The 22,454-nt window shown below is 39.2% G+C and overlaps 1 protein-coding gene across 1 annotated transcript; it reads left to right on the plus strand.

The window, feature by feature from the left end:
* Positions 1–877: 877 nt before the first annotated feature.
* LOC131799808 (serine/threonine-protein phosphatase 6 regulatory ankyrin repeat subunit A-like) lies at positions 878–20,984 on the plus strand. Its single transcript, XM_066167530.1, has 7 exons — positions 878–1,702; positions 1,936–1,983; positions 9,171–9,548; positions 10,697–10,873; positions 12,256–12,474; positions 14,157–14,339; positions 16,762–20,984. The coding sequence occupies exons 1-7, from the start codon at positions 1,150–1,152 to the stop codon at positions 19,545–19,547; spliced, it is 4,344 nt and encodes a 1,447-aa protein (XP_066023627.1). The 5' UTR covers positions 878–1,149; the 3' UTR covers positions 19,548–20,984.
* Positions 20,985–22,454: the final 1,470 nt, after the last annotated feature.

Genomic DNA, 22,454 nt, shown 5'->3' on the forward strand with positions numbered 1-22,454 from the left:
GCCTTTTCCAATTTTCCTCATCCTGTTTGTATATTTACCTTACTTATCCTGTTTAGTCAAATTTCACCGACCCCATCCTTCAATCAAGTCCCTGATAAACCTTCTACTCTTAAGCTGAGCCATCTGAAGGACTTTGACCCTTATCAGGCCGCAACACGATTCCGACACGTTTTCCTTCTCTTGTCACATATTTGCACTATTTCTGCCCTACCTCGCTAGCTCTGGTGCGTTTTCACAACCCGGCTAATTCTTAGCAAAAATAATTTGTTTGACACATCAATGCAAACGGAGAAGTTCAGCCACATTTCGACCTTACACAACTCCACAGCACGCTCGGCTTGGTTTTGAACCGCGGTAGGCTGTCACGGGAAGTTGCGGCACTGTATGGTGATTTGAAACGGCCTGCGTGCTTAGAATTCCTTTGGTCACTGAGTTTGGCACTGATCATATTTAGAAACCTATGATCATCGTTTCAGCATCGATTTTCTCGGAAAATATTAGAGGGATGAAGCTCAAAATCAGTGGATCTGAAACAAAAAAAAAAATCCAGCGCTGCTGAAGTTCGAAAAAATAAACTATAATTTTGAAGAGAGACGCACTTACTAACCGCTTCATCCTGCTTAAACTTATGAGACAACCAGCTACTTTAATGCAAACAAGCTGGGTAAAGACAAAAGAGCCTCCATAAATATTAGGTTTCCCTAGAAGGGTTCGTAGTCATGGTAACGGTGACGTTTTCACAATTCAAGCTTGGGTCAATGGAGGCGGATATGTCTGTGGACATCTTTGGAGTCGGTTTCCATTGAAGGATTCGTAGTCATAAGGTGACTACGAAAATCCATAAATTGCCAAAGCAGGAACATATCTCACATAGGCTTTCCATTACTAAGGGTGATTAATTAGAATAAAGACCCACTATCATCATCATACACCGTTCATCCAAGTTACCCACAATGCGTGATCCCAGGACAGGCAGACGCGACTTGAGAGGATAATAATTTGAAATTCTGAAACTGATAGGGTGGTGACAACCGCTCAACTTTGCGTGACCAATTGAGACAACTCCTTCCGCTATCGTAAGTGAGTCAAAAGCGCCCATGAAATAAACCACTAGAGCCTTTTCAAGAATTGAAACTGTGCTACATCGCCATGTCTTATTACACATACAGGGGTCTGCTCTCTAAGATAGGCCGACAACTCAGTCAGCATGATCATCAACAGTTACTCGAGACGTGTGGATTAGACGACGAGGCTGATAACATACCAGACGCCCGTTCATTATTGAAAAGACTAGAAGGAAAAAGTCACTTGGGAATTGACCGACTTGGAGTTTTGAAGGAAGTCTTGAAGAATTTCGCAGAGTTCACTCTGTTGGAAAAACTTATGGAGTTCGAGAAGGAAAGGAAAGGATGCAAAAACTTACTTGCAAAGATAAGCGATGCACTCGATAGCGACGAAGGCAATCATCTGGAACAACTCAAGGATATTTGCCGTAGAAGACAGACATCATTGGAGCTTGATGACAGTATTTCCAATATTCGAACATTGTTCGAAGAACTGGAGAAACATGAAAGTTTGGACTTTTGCGCACTTGACTTTCTAAAAGAGATTTTGACAGAAATAGAGAAGGAGGACTTGGTGAAAGAGATCGAGGAGTATGAGCAGCGACGAAATAAGAACGATAGAGCAGAAATAAGAAAAGGTAAATAAAAATTTTGAGTTTGCGTATGAAAACGCTCAAGGCGGTTGAGTTTAGTAGGAGCATACGAGAGATCACCGGAAGCGAATATTACACAGCAGAATATTACGTACGTTTTCGCACCCGCATATCACTGAACTAATGTAGGATCGAATTTTTCCTCGATCCTCGATGGAGATCGTGTTTGAGTGGTGTCTCTCGTGATAATTTTGTTCTTATGTTCTTTTCATTTTAAGCGAAATTTTACTCTTTGGGCAAAGTTGTGACCGATAAGGTGGCGCAAGGTAAGTAGAACTTTTTCCTGTTATCATATGAAGTAGTTGTTCGCTTCCATTAAAATTTACAAGGTATCTTGAAGTGATATCTTAAGTTTGTCAGAGACGACCAATTCAGGTGATCTTTGAGTGAAAAAAGCCTTCTGAAGCTTTTACTGACATAATAACCGAGTCACTTCCAGTGGATGTTGTATGTATTTCGATATCGTTGCTGTGTAGTAGTACGTCTTTGCAGGTCATTTCCAATGATGAGGTGGTGCGACGGCAGGCAGTACGCATAAGCATACTTCATAAGACTTTACCATTATCAATAATGCTTACGTAGGTGACTGCACGCTGGAAAATCTGTTCTTAAGATGCTATTAGACCGTCTTTATTCCTAGAGTTCTTAGGCCTGTAGAGTTCCCAACTAGGCATAGCCGGAATGTTCCTGGGTAGCCATGAAGTCGTTCGTTCTATGCCTACTCGCTTTCTTTTTCAAAAGGTTCGTGTAAAAGATGCGACACTCAGGTTTCGTTATTTGCCTTTAACTATCGTTTCTGGTTTTATCTGCTAAGAGAATATCACTAATCTACATGTTTAAGAAAAAGCTTGCTCTGATGGGGCTTTAGTAGCGCTCAGGAAATACGGTTAGACGAATAACTTGTATAGGAGAGTTGATTGCATGTAAAGAGAACCTTTGTTGTTAAAACACATCCCCATTCACCATTTTAATGTGTACTTGAAATTTTAGGTATCTTAGTTCCTGAATGAACCAATCAGATCTCAAATACATTTTTAATTAGTTCTTTAGGATATGAGTTACTGTGTCAACCAATCAGATTTGGTTTACAATATGAAACGTGCTCTTCAGCAACTAAGTTCCTCAACAAACCAATGACATGGAAGAATATAGGTCAGGTCATTTCTAAATTAAGGTTTGCCTGTTTTATTTCTGTCAACAACAAAGAAAACAGACAACAATAGATGGGGCATTTCTGCTTTAAGAGTAGTAATGTTTCCCCATAAATTGGATTATTCATTAGCGCTAGACGCGTAGAAACTTTTTGTAAAGCTTTGTCATCGTTGTAATTTTGCGGCAAAAAAATCAGTTACATTCAGTATATTTCACCTTAGAAATATATTGAATACTTTGTGGTTAACAAAGCAATGGAAAGGCACCCGATTGCTTACAATTCCACAGAAATCGTTGACAGAGATCGTTGACAGAAATTGCCACCACGGTTTTGCCGCACTCTTTATCAGCGCCCGAATACTAAGAAAGCGATCAAATGACCATTATCCTTTATAAAGACTGAATTCATTTCCGGTGAACGTGAAAATAATCGTGTCCGCGAGATGAAAAAATTTTAGAAATATCGCAAATTTTTTATGCTCGTAAACGTCCTTAAAAGCAAGAAGTCAAGCTTTCCTGTCACGAATGTGATAATGACATTACAGTCATCGTGACACCGTAAAGCTTATTAGAAGGCAAGCAAGGACTTGACCTATGGACGCACGAGAAACTTGTCATCTTACTTTTCCGCCCTGTTTTGTTACAGGCAACGATTTCGTTACAATTTTGATCTTTGCACAGGATGTATGCAAAGTTGAAGCAAACCATGCTACTGAAATTTAACCCAACTAATTACCACTGTATTTACGAGGAGAATTAATCAGATCTGTTTCACAAATTCCATAAATAAATCCTATCATAATAAAAATTATGTTACGTGTAATAACAATCCAATAAAAATTAACTTACCGGACTTGAACGTATTTTGAATCGCGAAGTTTGTCATTCTCCATTCAGTTTCCATGCTGGGAAATTAAACTTTTCCAAATTCTAAGAAGAAATTACATTGTTACGAATGTAGTTTTTGCTTCCATCTCGCATACGATGTCTCAACTCGGAATTCACTTATTTCGCGCCATAATGTAATTTTGGCGGGGAATAGACAAATAACTGCTGTTTGTGTCTGTGTTGTGTAAAAAATTCATTCTCAACAGATTAACCCTTGTTTTGAAATACTTAGAACGCATTCAACGTTCAAGCAAGCCATCTGATGAAATTGATTTGACAGAAGAGAACATGGCTCGTAAGACAACGTACTAGAGTACGATCTTGGCGGAGTTATCGATCGAACGCGATTTATTTTACGGGAATTCCTATTGTGACAACAGCTGTATTGTTTTCCTTAACCGCTCGCTGATTGGCCAAACCAGTAACTAATTTTGTGGCTACGCGAGCCACCAACTACCACGTAGAATATTGATCAGCCAAACGCCATGAAGTTTATTTCAACATAATATTACAGGAGCCTATTACGGCACCTTTTGTCATGCAACAGGATATCTGTAGTAAATCGAACCCACCCTACCTTCTTGAGTTTTTAATTTTAGATTACTGCAAATGAAAGCGTATTCCTTTGCCGAGTAGTTAGCTTTTTAAAAACTTCCAAGAAAATGAGACCTACTCTATGGAGAATTCGTTGTAATATAATTGAAGTTGTTGCCAATGTTGAGCTGGCAACTTTCTGTTGATTCGCATTTCGATCATCCTTGAAAATGTCACCTACTTCTTAGCCTCTAAACAATACAACACTCAGTTGTCCTCTTTCGCAATGCTTTTCGTACCTTTCGTGCCTGCATGTAGTCGCTGGTACAATGCGTACTAGGCTCAGCGAAATGTCAACATTTTCAAGATATCTTAACAACCGTCTAAAGAATCCTTGTTACTGTTCATGTTATCATTATGAAACTTTGCTTCCGAGTTGCTGATCGTCTTCAAACAGCTTGAAGCTTACAACTTTTGAGTAGGAGGAAGAGGACAAATGAGTGTAATATGAAATTAGCAAGGAAGTTATGATTTACTAACTCAAACCATGTAACGGCTTCGAGCTCCTTGAAAGGATCGGCAATAAAGGGCAACAGCGCCCACTGCTGAAATGAAGAGTCAAACTGAATTATTCGACCCTCAAAGAGATCTTAAAGTATTTTGCGTTTCGATAACCTAAATGGAAATTTTTTATCGACCACAGATTCGCAAAGCATCGCAAAAGAGGACAGATGAGATCACTATGATATTTTCGATGCATAATTATCATTTGACTCAAACTCTGTACGTTTCGAGCTGTTTGAAGACGATTATCAACCTGGAGGCAACATTGCCGACTTGTGAAATATAGAACTAGACTGAATCATTTCGATCAGCTAAATGCGAACCATTTTATTGACCGCAGACCCGAAAGAGGACAACCGAGTGTAATGTGACATTATTAATGATGTAATGATTCACCATCTCAAACGCTGTAAGCTTTGAGCTGTTTGAAGGCAATCTGCTACTCAGAAGCAAAGTAGCACACTAACAAAATGAAGATTAAAAAGGATTCTTTAGACAGTTGTAAAGATATCTTGAAAGTGTTGAAATTTCGCTGAGCAGATTGTTTTCGTGACCACAGAAGATGCATTGCGAAAGTGGACAACTAACTGTTATGACTGTCATGGTTCACTAACTCAGCCCTTGCAAACTTCGAGGGCAATTGAGGACAGTATGATATTATCGATGTATAATTTTTAACTAACTCAAACCTGGCACGCTTCGAGCTGTTTGAAGACGGTCATCAACCCAGAGGCAACATCGTGCACTAGTATAGCAAAGAATTAAACTGAATCCTTTGACGTTTGTTAAAACATGTTGAAGAAGGTGGCATTTCGGTCAACTTAATGCAACCTATTTTATCGACCACATATTCGAAAGAGGATGATCGAGTATAATGTGACATTAGTTATAATATAATGAGTCACTAACACTTAAACGCTGTAAGCTTCAAGCTGTTTGAAGATGATCAGCAACTCGGAAGAAAAGTTTCATAATGATAACATGAACAGCAACAAGGATTCTTTAGACGGTTGTTAAGATATCTTGAAAATGTTGACATTTCGCTGAGCCTAGTATGCATTGTACCAGCGACTACATGCAGACACGAAAGTTACGAAAAGCATTGCGAAAGAGGACAACTGAGTGTTGTATTGTTTAGACGCTAAGAAGTAGGTGACATTTTCGAAATGCGAATCCACAGAAAGTTGCCAGCTCAACATTGGCAACAACTTCAATTATATTACACTCCACGATTGATAGAAAACGTACAGAGTTTCATGATACGCCTAAAGAATAGAGGATACGTATATGAATGTTTGAGAAACGTATCTCCGGAGTCATTTTCTGCGGCAGAGAAAGTACACTTTAAAACAACAAACGCACACAGAGGAAAATTTATATTGTCTTTCGTGACACAATCTCATCCAGCTTTGCCACTGAAACCTCAAGAACATACAGATGGGGAAATGACACCTTAAAACTAACCCTTATTATCACATCGCAAAGGAAAATCATTAAAAGATATCTTTATAACAGCTAAACTTTGAGGAGATAAGATTTCAAAGCGCTAGCGAATGAGCAGGAGCTGCACAAGCCTATCAACACCTTTTAACGGTCGGCTACCTTTTGTTTTCCGGCTTACCCGGCGCGTCGCCTTGCCCAATATAGAGCTATTTATTGGTCAACTAATTCCTTTCACTTCTCTAATTCAACTGTTCTTCTTCAATGATCAATATAGTAGAGTTTATCCTACAATACTCGCGATTAGTTTATTTGCTTTTATTTAGGAAAGTTGATTTACAGCACGGTTGAGCATATATAGGAATAACAATGGTAACGCTGTGTGCTGGCGTACAATCTTACATATATATTACGCTGTTATATATATTCCCCTCGAGAACCATTGAATACGCTACAAATACGTACAAAAAATACTTCACCTTACTTCTACAGCGTATTAATTGTTATCTGATCGCTTACTTTGATGAAAAGAACCCATCTTAGCGAGTTGTCCATTTCAAGGTTTTCTGCGTACCCAAGAAAAGCCCAAGGCTGAACACTCCATTTCCAAACGCGTGTCAAGGTTGATGTTTACCCGGGCTGTTAGAAACCTATAAATCATTTATAGGTTTCTAGTTGGAAATTTTTGATGCAAACTGCGGCTTAGCGTCGGTTGCACGGGGAAGATTGAGTTTGTAGTGAATTGAAATGAAACTATTGTATATGTGCTTGGATTCTGCGTTGGATTTGTGGCTGCCCGGTCATTTTGTGCTGGGATTTTTAACTCGTGAATTGCGCGCATGCGCAAGAGCGAGTTGTAGATACGATGTGGGGAGTGACACTCGCTCGCTCGCTCGATTGGTCGATTCCTGTAAACTTTTTTTCGATTTTAGGCTTTTGAGTGCATTTGATAGTTTTTGGCGAGCAATAAACAAACGAAATGGCGACCTTTATTGCTGAGAATAATGGTGGGGTGAAAAAGAGGCAAATGATAATCTTAAAAGAGTTTTTTTTTTCATTTTAGTTTCAACAAGCGGCGCCAGTGACTGGCAGGCATGCAAGGATTCACACTGAAATAACAGAACAACCTTCGTTTTTCATAAAATTGTAATTTACAATCCTTGAACTTGAAAACAATCCGAAGATTCATTGAAAATATCACTTACTGCGAAGGGCTCGGAGTTTACAGATGATCAAAAGCTTTTTCTGTTATGCGTGAAATTGAGGACAAAATCGATCATTACGTTTCGTATCGTATGTTTTTCCTGTGTGGAGCAACAGAAGATGCCGGCGACTGACGAAAATACATGTTAACAAGAAAATCAAATAACACCTAAACAAACAATTTTAGCTACCGATTTTCAGTAAAATTTTAAAGAACAATTTTCTTTTAAGTTTCAAGACAATTTGAAGATTCAAAATACATATTGCGTACTAAAATGCGAAATTTATACACCACAAAATTGGTAAATAGGCTTGAAATAAAATTCTATCTTGTTATTGATTATACGTTGCCTAGCACGTGACTAAAATCTACCCAGGCGGAGATCCAAAATGACAGTGGCAGTCTTGGCTTGGTTATATCACTCAAAACTCGTTCCCGTTTGTCTCATTTGATAAAGAGGGAATCGTTAATGTTTTCATTAAGATAGTATTGCCTTGATTTTCTAATATTTACAATGATAGACAGTAAATTTCACTTTTCATCCACATTTACTTCCAACCTTTTCTTTTGAACCAGAAACAAAAATGATATACGTTTTAAATACGACATCATCCACCCTTGTCAAATGTCATAGCATGATCATTTCAATTGTAATGCCTTCTTATCCCGACGTTACTTTGTTTCTTTGCTACATTAGCGAATACTGAACTACTGCTCGTACTCTAGATATGACAATCAACCACAAAATTCCCTAAACCAGATAACATTAAACATAATCCAAAGAATCATGTGTCAATTCACGAGTTTGCTCACAGAGCACTTTGATTCGTTACTCGGATCAGGCGTTTGGAAATGGAGTGTTCAGCCTTGGGCTTTCCTTATGTGCGTAGAAAACCTTAAAATGGACAACTCACTAAAATGGGTTCGTTTAATCTAAGTAAGCGGTCAGATAGCAAGTGATACGCCGTGGAAGTAAGATGAGGTATTTTTATTGAGAATTTGACGTATTCTTTTATTCCTTAAAGCGCTCGTAAATATTCCCATACAAACTCTTCTAATTCCGCCATGACTGTTATTGCGCAGGATGATCATCTCACAGCTAGAGCTTGGGCCGTCTGTGCTTCTACACATTCAGAATCAATCAAAGTTCATGCACCTATGGTTGAAGAAAAAGGAACGGCCTAACTTTTACGAAACGTTCAGTCAAAATCTGCCGATTTCGAATTTTGCCGCTTTCATCGGGTCAAGAGGCTGAAATGCTTCCTTCAAGCTGAAGAATACCATTCGGGCGTGATTTCTAAGATTCTACAGTCATATTTCCCAAAAATGAACCCAGAGGTAAATCAAAATCGGACAGTCTGCTTCTTAGATAACATAGTTCCGCAGACACTTATTTGGACATAATTTGCATCGGACTGCGATTAATTTGGGTTAACCGAGCGATCACGTCGTCAGGGACGGTATGTTTTCTCGCAAACTACAAAAAAAAAAAAGGAAAAAAGTCAGCGGATTCAAGTAATGCAAAACAAAATCCCTCGATGTTTGACAATCATATTCTGTCACCTCTTACGGTTCTTTTCCAGCTTGTTTACAATGATCTTCGCCAGACTACCACCAAAAATGATTTTAAATATCAACATTCAAAATTTAATTTAGTGCCATTTGTTTCAGTACTGAACATGAAGACAGTGTTTGGAGTGGCAGCAGCGGGAATAACCTTACTCACTGTCCGTGAGATTTTGACTCGATGGTCAACTTATGATCAGTTAGTCACCTGCTTCCAGGGTTGTGTGCTTCCTGCTGGTTCAAGATTGATTGAAGTGAGTCAAGGGTGCGTATGCTTTACAATTCAGGTCGACAATCTCACGGGGCTCACTGCTTTGTGGAACATGTACGAGGATGGCACGCTCAGGGAACGTTTATTTAAATTTTTTGTGACCGATGAAATGAAGACCCGTGCCGGTGGTGAAGAGAATGTGGAATTGACTGTGACGATTGAAAAAGAAGAATACGAGAAAGCTTACTTTGAGCTTGTTCAAGAAGCTGACGGTGAGTAACTTTATCTGAGGATGTTGATTAAAACAAAGTTGATGCGTGTTTAAAATCAACAACACTGCGGATCTTTTTATTCTTTATCTTTTGTACGCTCGGAGGCAGATCTCCTCCGGGGTTATTGTTTCAATAGCAAAAGTTAAAAAAAACTATCACTGTATGGATTGCTCGATTTTGGCTCAATTTGCGTTACTGTATACTTAAACAACTTTTTTGTCAAATTTTGCTTCATAAATTAAGTGATAGATCATAGATTATTGAATAGCGAAAGAAAACATTTCCGACTTGGACCAGTCAATTGCAATCATTATCCTTTTGCAGGCTGAAGCAGTGCATACATGAGCAACCTACCCTCTTGCAATCTTCTTCATTTTAATTTGCCAACTTGGGCTGGTCAGTCTCATTGGCTCATTATATTTCACGCTTAATTTTGTTTTGGTTGTTGAAGTGTAGGAATTTAGCTGTTCAGTAACAAGAGGAAGAGGTTTAATTGCACAGCTTTGCTGCTGCTTCAACCACATTAAGTTATGAACAAGGGCTGTTTTGAGTAAATCCGATTGATATAATTTATTGGCCAAACAATTAATTGTGGAATAAGTTCATTGCCTTGTTCGACTCGACGTTATTGTTGTTGGCAATTTTTAACTTTTAATTTCCGAAGCAATACCATTAATTAAGGGAAGTAAACTTTGACAGCCCATTCTATTTTCGGTATTCAGGTTAATATTCAATCACTGAAATAACGGACACGAAATATGGAGGAGAATTCAGTTCTTTAATTGCAAACCATGGCGTAGTGAATTTCTTTAGCGGATCTACGGTTGTTCGGGTGACTCGGCCGAACCTCCTAAACTGAAATGAAAACCTGAAAACACTTGCAGTTTTTTTACAAAAAGCTTAAATTGGATATGCCAAGAAAATATTACTTGTTGATCCCATTTAAAAATTTTCCGAGGGATGCATACCCCCAGCCGCTCTTGAATGGTCCGCTTTCAGTGGACATTTATCTGAACTCCCCTTCACTAAATCCTGCATCTTCCCCTTATCGTGTGCGGGTGGGTGCGTGGGTGTGCGTGTGCGTGTGTCAGGTATGAACACTAGAATAGATCTAAAAATAATCAAAATGATTCTCTGACTACCATTAGGTAACCAGAAGCGACCTCCGGAACGAGGTGTTCGTAGGCACTCCGACTCAGTGTTATCTCTCCCACCCAGAACAGCTGAAAATTCTCTGATAACAATAGCACAACTTAAGAACCAAGTCAAGTCTCTGGAGGAAAGAATAGAAGCTGTAGAGACTCAAATGGTTCCATTTGAGAAAGGTAACTTTGCAATTAAAGGATTTGTTTCTCTAGCTATGCGAGAAAGGATAGTAAATGGTAAAATGTCACAATCTGATTAAAAAGTAAACGAATATCTCTATCGGCTCTAATATAGAGGAAGTATCATGCCAAAAAATAAAGTAAAAACTGTAATATTTTAGGTGCCAAATCTTCGATCCACTGACCAATCTATTGGATACAAAACGGTTTCTAAGTTTTATTCATTAGATCTGCTAATTCTCTGGAACCATCTGTTAAATATTGTTATCGGTTATTTTGTTAAATCGCCAATGTGAGCATAAAGGGCTATATTGGTGATAGATTCCTCACTGATTTGATTTATTCTGGGTGTCGCTGCTGATATTACTAGCCCTGTATATTAAGCACTTAGAAGATGCGTTTAATTAGGATGCGAGCGATGTCATCGTTTATTATTAAAGATAACATCTCTCCGGTCTCTTGCACTCGATTTTGTATTATGTCTAAATAAGAGGCAACGCAAATACTCACAGTCAACTATGTCCTTCACCAACTGAAATTTAGTGAGTTTTGATCAGAATACGTACAGGCAAACCGAGCTCCAGCTGTGTGATGATCATCTTGCGAAATAAGAGTCATGGCCAAATTATAAGAGTTTGTATGGGAATGTTTACGATGGCTCTTAGGAACAAAAAAAGAAAGTCAAAATCTCTTTAAAAAAAACCTCACCCTACTTTCACAGTGCATCGCTTGTTATCTGACCGCTTACTATGTTGAAAAGAACCCATTTTAGCAAGTTATCCATTTCTAGGTTTACTTAGGCTTCTGTTATGAGTAATTGTACAGTAGTTGTATTGTGCAATCCATGCAGATACTAATATAGCTTGATTTTTTTTTACTCTGAGATGCACTACTGTAAACAAACTTACATGTAGCACTTATTGGTATCAATTCTTGCTCCTACACCAATTCAGAGCAAGCTATAAGCAAAGATGAACATTTGCATCCCTTGAGCAAACGTATTCAAACATAGTAGTAAAAAATAAGTTTTGCACTATATTTGCCTAGTTTTGCACTCCAAGGCAAACTACTATTTTTTGCAAAGAGGGTAAAGTTTTTGCAAAATCACGTCGTTATTAAAAAATTGCCCTACGTGCAAGGATTAAGTAAATAAAGAGCACATTGTCTCATTTACTTTACATTTGCGTACCAACACCGTAAGAACAAATCAGCATATTTATATATTGTTTTGCAAATGCGGTGCAAATTTAGATCACTAAATTTGCTACATATCTGCTCACTTGGCAAACCCGAGTTAATCCATTTTTTCGTGCAGGGGATGGGCTAACCCTCGAAACTTCAGCTAAGAAACTCACGGTGGCCTGCAAATTGTCTATTGTTAGGTCCTGCGAAGGTGCCAGGAAGAAAATGTGAACACTCTGATTCAGTGATATCAACAACGCCGAACGAGGATGAAACATTGCAAGTAAAAGTGAAAAGACTCGAGAATGATGTCCAACTCCTAAAAGAGAGAGCGGAGAGTCAAGAGAAACAAATGACTAGACTTTCACGTGAGTTTTTTGGGACAAGGATGGTCACGGAAATAATTCCAGCAGAGGAAGGTAACTAAATCATGCAAACACTCAAGTTAAGCTAAACAAGATATATATACAGTCAAACCTATATTAAGCGGTCACGGGGAATGACGGGGCTAGCGCTTAATACAGGTTAACTGCTCAATACATGGGTATGGATATGATAAAAACCGAGGAAAACGCCATTTTATGCCATAACTGACAAATAATTGTGAAAAGTACTATTAACATTGATTTTGGGAGATTAACATGGACTGAATTTTACTTGAAAGATTGTTCTTAGTTAGAGGAGGATTTTCTTGGGTGAACACATGGGCCCGGTTGTTCAAAACTGCGATTAGCGCTAATCCACGATTAAATAGGCTAATCGCCGATTAAATTTAAGTCGCCGATTAGTTTCTGTTGTTCAAAGCCCGATTATTCCTAAACTTCGATCAAACCAAGGGTTAAATCTAACCCTGCTCGCTAGGTGGATTAAATCCTTAATCGGCAGATTAAAAAATCACAACATGGCTGACTTGTTGTATGGTTGTGTTGGTGTTGATGGGCGAAGAAAAAGGAAGCAAAGAGAGTTTAGGAGCATCGGTTTCACGATAGATGGATATACAAACGAAGAATTATTAAGCTTCAAATTACTCTGCTTTAATAGTAAAGCCTTGTACTGCTCTTCCAGCACTCTGGAATCGCCGATTAGGCCTAATCGGTGATTAGTTTAATCGCGGTTTTGAACAACCGGGCCCAATGGTTTTTATCGGGGATCAGTTGTTACCAACAGGATATAAAAGGGGGGGGGGGGGTACTGTAGAAAATTACCTGCCATTTTACTGCCACCAAGGAGAGGGGGGTCATAAGAAGACAAAGGAGCTTGCGGGGGGAGGGGGGGTATCAGGTGAACTTTTTCGTGTTACAACCAAATTCCTTCAACGAAGGAAAATCTGAGATTCGTTAAAACTGTTTATAACTGAACTGAAACAGATCAGGCCTTTCGAGATTTCATTACTTACATGCTCGCAAATTTCTGTGCTTTACTGACTTTCCTTACAAAGGCTTTTCAGAGACAATGCATTTAGACATTCTAGCCTTGTAATATATCAAATTAGATATGTACATGTACGCGGATAATTTGATGATTAAATTCATAAAAGCGAGAATAGATTATACCAAGAGATTACGAACAGCTTGTATTCTCGTGATTATACCTTGGCGCTCGCGGAAAGCTTGCGAGAAGCGCCATAGTTTATTTCTTAAAGTTTTTCCATCTTCAACCTGCTCCCACGGTAAACTGTTAAACATCCAAAAAGTTGAAGATTTTAGATATATGAAAATTCACATATTTGCACTGCGGTGGAAAGATGAAATTAGGAGATCCTCGCAGCTAAGAACACTACTGAAACGAATAGTTGCAAATAGGACATGAAAAAATTTCAGGCCCGTACGGGATTTGAACCCATGACCTCTGCGATACCGGTGCAGCGCTCTACCAATTGAGCTAACAAGCCAACTGGGAGCAATGAATTGGGTCCAAATAAACATCCAAGTGAATGAAGATTTTAGATATATGAAAATTCACATATTTGCACTGCGGTGGAAAGATGAAATTAGGAGATCCTCGCAGCTAAGAACGAGTAGTTTCTAAACACCTAAATACATTTGTACTCTAAAATGACATTTTTTGGGAAAACATTTTGTTTCTTCATGTTTTTTTTTAGTTCAGAATGCCAGTTACGAAAGACTTGGAGAAAAGCCATGGGGTATTGACGAACATAAATGGAATTTAACCAAAATGTACGTGGAAAGTCTACGGTTTGAGACGAAAAGTTTAATGTCTGAAGCATCTGACAGCGGTATGGGAACTGAAGGAGCACCATCTGAATTTGACGTGGATATCGGTGGTCAGTATCGAAAAGTCAAAACTACCAAGCTTAGTTTCTGTGATGATAATAATAATAATAATAATAATAATAATAATAAAACTTTATTTAAACGCGATAAGTATTTAAAGCCAGAGGTTTGTGGGGTCGTGTTACAATAATATAACATAAAAATATTAACATATAATAACATTTATAAATTTATTTAAATATATAAAAAATATGTTCAGCTCCTTTTAAATAATACAGCAATATATATCTCAGACACTGCTAAGCAGTCACTCCGGATCCAACAAACACCACCAAACCAATAGTTTATTGATTTCTATCGATATTCATCGAATTCAAAACGACTGCCCAATAGTGTCTGATGGTTAAGTCAATCAATCCAATGCGATATTTAAATGTCATATTAAGATTGACTCAACCATGTCTCAAGAATACATATACATATCATTATATTTTGGTTTACATCGATCAGTCAAACGATCAAAATTGAAATGTAAGAAATCACGTGACTTAGTTAAAAGTTTACAGAAATGCTTTATACTCTTAGAATCTATTGTTTAGTTTCTGATCTTGTGATGACAGCAAAAAAAAACCGTTATCATTCTTCGTGAAATGCTGGAAACCGTGTTTGAAATGTTCTGAAAAGAAGGTGAACTTATTCTTTGAATGCCGCAGAACCCTCGAACAAAAAAAGTTATCTTTCAAATCGGCACTCTTAGTCCCAGGTTATCAACGAACACTTTTCGTTCAACTTATCTATGCTAGTTACCATGTTCCCACCAAAAGCGTTGATCCATTTTCTGCATAGAAACACACACAGGAGCCACAATTCCTTCATTCGCTCTGACGAAGGGCTAACGCTCGAAACGTCAGCTTTGAAACCCTTAACGATGGCCAATTTACGTTAAACTTATCAACCAAATTACCTTGCTAAGTATTATTATTATTAATAGTAATAACCAAAGGTTAGGAAATGCGGGCGAGGACGATGCATTTTTGGCTATTTGGTTAATGCAAGATTTGGGGGCCCATAGGGAGAAAAGATTTGTTTTGCGGGGTTGAAAATTTAGTCCATGAGGACACCCCCCATGCTCCAATCGCTTTTTCCTCTATTTTGACACTAACAATAGAGTAATTTTAATAAACCTGTGAAACAGTTACCAACACTAGATCATTCCACGAGACACTAGTCCCATTGTTTTGTTTTGCTTAGTTTTAGTAATATGCTGTAATTGTTGTTGTTTCATGGTGTAAAGAAAATCACTGAAGGTTATAAAATACGCGTATTGATCGAGTCAAAATGATTGATGCAACGCAACAATTATTTATTTATTACTGAAACGAAACGACCAATATATGAAGAAATTTCAGATTATTCCAAAATATAATATATAAACGATCCCGTTCCAAGGACTGAAGGACGAACAACGCTCTCGCTCCACGCTTCTATGAGATCAAAGACTATCTCAGACTATACGCTTGTCAGGTCAAGGACGAACAATACCGACGCTCCACGCTTGAATTAAAGGACGAACAGATACAACTCTCGCTCTTCGCTTGAGGTCAAGGACTAACAGACGAACAACACTCTCGCTACTCGCCTGAGGCGGAATGCGGCCGAGAAATGGCGTCCAACGCGACATGAACGGAAACGTCGAATCCAGATATCGACACGTTTGATTTGGATTGGTCGGCGCTGCTGCTGTGCGTTAGCTTCACGTGTTTCAAGGTCCAAATTACACATGATGCGCGTGAGAAAATAGAGTTCTCTGCATTCCATACATTCTTAGTGGTAGACTCACTATTGAGCAAAAATCGAATCAGGGCCAAACTACACACCTGCCCGCATGCGTTTGTAAAAGCAACGTTGAGATTAGGATTGCTTGCTCCTCTTGTCGCTCGCAATTATTATTATTATTATTATTATTATTATTATTATTATATCATTGTTATTATTATTATTATTATTATTATTATTATTATTATTATGCCTAATAGAGCCGCTCAATTTGCGAAGCGAGCAAGCTGCGAGATCGATACCTTGAATTATATAACTGAAAAATGGAATGGAAGAACGGTGGATCGGCATAATGACGGAATATCCTAAAAGCGGAATGCCGTTTTGTATGAAGAAAAATGTCTCAAAAAATGGACTCGCAATAAAATAATAAGAAGCATAAGTAACATTGTTGGGGCTCAGAGGATAGGGGAACCATAAGGCTTTTGAGCGAACCCCAGCAAAACTATATTCTTTCGCCATTATACAACCTCTAGTTCTTTCCAATGCTCTAAAAATTGTTTTATATCAGAAGCCAAATGCAATCTTTGAATGTCTATTTTTATACATTGAGTATAAACGTTCTTATTGTTACAAAATACGGAGAGGTATGTCTCTTCTGCTGTGAAATTTTTTTTCATTTATCTTTTTTTTCAGATAAACGTGACACTCAGACGATAGCAGGCGACAATTGGAACTCACTGTCATCAGCTGTGCAGACTGGCAACTTTGCCATCATCGAGGATATGTTGTCACGTGGCCTGGATATCAACACAAAAAATAACGATGGTAAAACGGCTCTAATTTTAGCTGCTTGGACTGGCAAAATAGATGCCGTAAATTACCTCTTGGACAAAGGAGCTGATCCCTTTATTGAAGGCCACTCTGGCATTACTCCACTGCACGCCGCTTCACAGGGTGGTAATGTCACCATCATCGAGAGACTAATGTCACGTGGTCTAGATGTCGATTCAAAAGATAGTGGAGGGAGTACACCGTTGATGTTGGCTGCAGCTTTTGGCAAGATTGAAGCTGTAAATTATCTTTTAGACAATGGAGCCGATCCTTCTATTAGAAACCAGTTAGGAATAAATTCACTACACGTCGCTTCACAGGGTGGTAATGTCACCGTCATCGAGAAACTAATGTCACGTGGTCTAGATGTCGATTCAAAAGATAGTACAGGGAGTACACCATTGATGTTGGCTGCAGCTTATGGCAAGATTGAAGCTGTAAATTATCTTTTAGACAAGGGAGCCGATCCCTGTATTAAAGAGCAGTCAGGAAGAAATTTACTACACGCCGCTTCACACAGTGGTAATGTCACCATCATCGAGACACTAATGTCACGTGGTCTAGATGTCGATTCAAAAGATAGTGGAGGGAGTACACCGTTGATGTTGGCTGCAGTTTGTGGCAAGATTGAAGCTGTAAATTATCTTTTAGACAATGGAGCCGATCCCTGTATTAGAGACCAATTAGGAATGAATTCACTGCACGCCGCTTCACAGGGTGGTAATGTCACCGTCATCGAGAAACTAATGTCACGTGGTCTAGATGTCGATTCAAAAGATAGTGGAGGGAATACACCGTTGATGTTGGCTGCAATTGGTGGCAAGATTGAAGCTGTCAATTATCTTTTAGACAATGGAGCCGATCCTTCTATTAGAAACCAGTTAGGAATAGATTCACTACACGTCGCTTCACAGGGTGGTAATGTCACTGTCATCGAGAAACTAATGTCACGTGGTCTAGATGTCGATTCAAAAGATAGTGGAGGGAGTACACCGTTGATGGCGGCTGCAGTTTGTGGCAAGATTGAAGCTGTAAATTATCTTTTAGACAATGGAGCCGATCCTTCTATTAGAAACCAGTTAGGAATAGATTCACTACACGTCGCTTCACAGGGTGGTAATGTCACTGTCATCGAGAAACTAATGTCACGTGGTCTAGATGTCGATTCAAAAGATAGTGGAGGGAATACACCGTTGATGGTGGCTGCAGGTTTTGGCAAGATTGAAGCTGTAAATTATCTTTTAGACAAAGGAGCCGATCCTTCTATTAGAAACCAGTTAGGAACAAATTCACTGTACGTCGCTTCACAGGGTGGTAATGTCACCCTCATCGAGAAACTAATGTCACGTGGTCTAGATGTCGATTCAAAAGATAGTGGAGGGATTACACCGTTGATGTTGGCTGCAGGTTTTGGCAAGATTGAAGCTGTAAATTATCTTTTAGACAAAGGAGCCGATCCCTGTATTAGAGACCAATTAGGAATGAATTCACTGCACGCCGCTTCACAGGGTGGTAATGTCACCGTCATCGAGAAACTAATCTCACGTGGTCTAGATGTCGATTCAAAAGATAGTGGAGGGAATACACCGTTGATGTTGGCTGCAGGTTTTGGCAAGATTGAAGCTGTAAATTATCTTTTAGACAATGGAGCCGATCCTTCTATTAGAAACCAGTTAGGAATAGATTCACTACACGTCGCTTCACAGGGTGGTAATGTCACTGTCATCGAGAAACTAATGTCACGTGGTCTAGATGTCGATTCAAAAGATAGTGGAGGGAGTACACCGTTGATGGCGGCTGCAGTTTGTGGCAAGATTGAAGCTGTAAATTATCTTTTAGACAATGGAGCCGATCCCTGTATTAGAGACCAGTCAGGAAGAAATTCACTGCACGTCGCTTCACAGGGTGGTAATGTCACCGTCATCGAGAAACTAATGTCACGTGGTCTAGATGTCGATTCAAAAGATAGTGGAGGGAGTACACCGTTGATGTTGGCTGCACGTTTTGGCAAGATTGAAGCTGTAAATTATCTTTTAGACAAAGGAGCCGATCCCTGTATTAGAGACCAGTTAGGAAGAAATTCACTGCACGTCGCTTCACAGGGTGGTAATGTCACCGTCATCGAGAAACTAATGTCACGTGGTCTAGTTGTCGATTCAAAAGATAGTGGAGGGAGTACACCGTTGATGTTGGCTGCAGCTTATGGCAAGATTGAAGCTGTAAATTATCTTTTAGACAAAGGAGCCGATCCCTGTATTAGAGACCAATTAGGAATGAATTCACTGCACGCCGCTTCACAGGGTGGTAATGTCACCATCATCGAGACACTAATGTCACGTGGTCTAGTTGTCGATTCAAAAGATAGTGGAGGGAGTACACCGTTGATGTTGGCTGCAGCTTATGGCAAGATTGAAGCTGTAAATTATCTTTTAGACAAAGGAGCCGATCCCTGTATTAGAGACCAATTAGGAATGAATTCACTGCACGCCGCTTCACAGGGTGGTAATGTCGCCATCATCACAAAAATTCTGTCACTTGGTTTGGATGTTAATTCAAAAGATTTTGCAGGTCGCAGACCGTTAAAAGTCGCAAAAACATATGGCAAAACTGAGGCCGTAACCTTCCTACTTAGCAAGGGAGGACATTAGTTTTTATTTCTTACTGCTCCTTTAAAATACGTTGTTCAGGTCCATAGTCGCGAAAAGAAACGATTGATAAATTTCACAATATTGAGTAAGACTAGATAATAATTAATTCATAATACCGCGAGAGAAGGAACAAATCTAGGAAGGCCCATCGATTCCCTCTTTGATTGTATAAAATAGATCACCTGCACACGATGTCATCACAAATTTAACATAACTTTACACCCTAACATCAGTATTCATGTTCTCCATACTGTTCTTGATACATTTCCTGAGGTGCTGACAAGGAGAATTAGCTTAACGATCCAGAGCTTCTGTAGTTGTTGATCATTTCCGTTATTCTCATGACCTTAATATGTGATTCAGGGGTGATATTGTAAGGAGAAATTAGATGCTAGTCACTCTAATGGGGTTAAAGGGTTAAGTTCAAATTTTCACCCGTCAGGCTTCTGTCATCAAGTTGTAGTTTATTTCATTCAATCATATATGAACTCAAATGTAGAGCTTTAACCCTTTCACTCCCAAGATCTCATCAGTAATTCTCCTTACTGTCTGCCATACAACTCTTTTGATGTTAATTTAGAGAATTTGGTATTGGATCAACCAATATTTACCTTGTTGATATTTTTCTTTATTCTCCTCACTAGTCTGCATTGTATTGATACTGTAAGGAGAAATTCTGTCTTGGTCACTTATGGGAGTTAGAGGGTTAAAGATTTTCCATCGAGGAATCAAGAGCTCTTTCAAAAACCCCTTTAACCAGGTACTCTGGAACTTTGTATCATAAGTGTTTTATGATTTTTAATAAGATGCGTATTTTAAGATGAGAACTGCAGTACACTGTTATTTGTTATCACCAAACTCAATGTAGAGTAGTGTGTTTGGATGTTTTAACATTCCCATATAATTCAGTTATATATTCGTTATGCATTTCTAAACTTTAGCCTTAAGTATCAGTATTTCTAAAAGATATGTAGATGATGAAGCATTCTTTTCTTATATTCCAAAGTGGAACTTCTATCAAGTTTTAGACTAACAGGCCATTACATTAGTCATTAAGGCTATTATATCATTGGGACTATACTCTCTATACTTTTATCGTAATACATTGCTGGATCCTAGGAGTGACAGATGACCATATGCTTTGATCATCCAGATGGAAGTAGTCCAAAATCTTGTCAGTGACAATGGCTTTATTTCAAAGATATGAACAGAAGTTATTATGACAATCAAGTGAAAAATTGTAAGTTCAATTCTAGTCCTTGAAAAGTGACAAATGTCATTTGGATGATCACACCACATGGCTCAATGTTCTCCTTGGTTAGATGATTATTAGTGTGTTTTTTTTAGTGTTGTCTTATGATACGGCTGGGAGACTTTTCAGCTATGAGACACTATTTGCTTTGCCTTTGAATTGATAACTTTTAAAATGTAGTAGAATAAAAACATAACAACATTTAAATTATGTTTTTTGGTAAATAACTTGGTAAATGGTCAAGTTCGATAAATGTAAGAGGTAAAAACCGCATCTGCTACTTTAATTCCCCTCTAAGCCCCTCCCCCACCCTCTCCCCCTCCCCTTCCCCCACCCCCTCCCCCACCCAAGCTCCTTCCCCTTCCCTCACCCCACCCCTCCCTCCCCTTCCCTCACCCCACCCCTCCCTCCCCTCCCCCACTCAAACCCCTTCCCCTTCCCTCAACCCACCCCTCCCTCCCCTCCCCCACCCAAACCCCTTCCCCTTCCCTCACCCCACCCCTCCCTCCCTTCCCCCACTCAAACCCCTTCCCCTTCCCTCACCCCACCCCCTCCCCCCTCAATAGCCTTCTTCTCGTGGGGAACTTATTCTTGATCCCAAAATGTGCAAGGAAGTTTTGTAGAATGATCAAATGATCCTCTCACTTTAAGACAATTGTTTTATCTTTGCAACCTTTGATTTGTCACAAAACCGTCTTTTTGCTCCCGCAGGGTTTTTGGCCTCAGAGGGCCAAAAACCCGAGGAGGCACCTTAGGACTCCCCGCGTAATATAGAGGAAGACTGGAGAAGAGGGAATGTGGGTATTTGCGGTAGATCATAACCAGAAAAAATCTCGATTTGATCGCTTGCACGGCCGCAAGGTATCAACGTTTTTCCCGCAAATGGTCATGGGCTGCCAGTAAAAAGACACGCGCGCGAGGACTTTTAGGATCGGCGTCTTTGACACGAGATTTGTCCTAGTATAGAGGAAGACTGGAGAAGAGAGAATGTAGGTGTTTTCGGTTGATCGTAACCAAAAAAAATCTCGATTTGATCGCTTGCACGGCCGCAAGGTATCAACGTTTTTCCCGCAAATGGTCATAACTACACAACTGTAAACAACAAGCCCAACTCAAAAAAAAAAAAAAGAAAATGGTACTGTAGGGCGGGGGCAGCTCTAGTGAGAACTATAACTAGTTATAGTCTTACAACACAGTGATAGGTAATGAAAGGATGAAATTATTTTCAAAACAAGATACGGCGATGAGCTAGTTCAGGTGAAGGCGGCTATTCTATTCAATGAATAAAGAGGGTACGTTTCTAAAGAAACTGTGGAGCTGCGTCAGTGGAAGAGTACAATAGGGTAATTAAGTATCATTGACTGAGTTGATAACTCAGCGAGCGTTAGACCTTCGTCAGAGCGATTGTCGAAGGGCTAACGCTCGCAATGTCAACTTTGAAACTCTTTATGGTGGCCAATTTACGTTTCCAACTCAGTTGATAATACCTAACAACCCTATTCTATTAAATGGTTTATCGATAACATGGCACCTTGCTGCGTAATCGCGGGTGGTCTCTTATTTTAGAAATTTATGCGCAGAATGGAATACGTAAGCCAAGGAGGGGTGTGAGACGGACTATTACTACAAAGGGAGGGGTGGGAGGTGGTTGAAAT

This window comes from Pocillopora verrucosa, chromosome 5, assembly GCF_036669915.1.
Source record: "Pocillopora verrucosa isolate sample1 chromosome 5, ASM3666991v2, whole genome shotgun sequence".
In the NCBI taxonomy this organism is placed as follows: domain Eukaryota; kingdom Metazoa; phylum Cnidaria; class Anthozoa; order Scleractinia; family Pocilloporidae; genus Pocillopora; species Pocillopora verrucosa.

Excerpts from the sequence above, each read along its gene's own strand:
- LOC131799808 (XM_066167530.1), top strand. The coding sequence starts at position 1,150 with ATGTCTTATTACACATACAGGGGTCTGCTCTCTAAGATAGGCCGACAA. Across the intron at positions 1,703-1,935 it reads TAGAGCAGAAATAAGAAAAG|CGAAATTTTACTCTTTGGGC; the intron begins GTAAATAAAAAT and ends TTTCATTTTAAG. Across the intron at positions 12,475-14,156 it reads AATAATTCCAGCAGAGGAAG|TTCAGAATGCCAGTTACGAA; the intron begins GTAACTAAATCA and ends GTTTTTTTTTAG.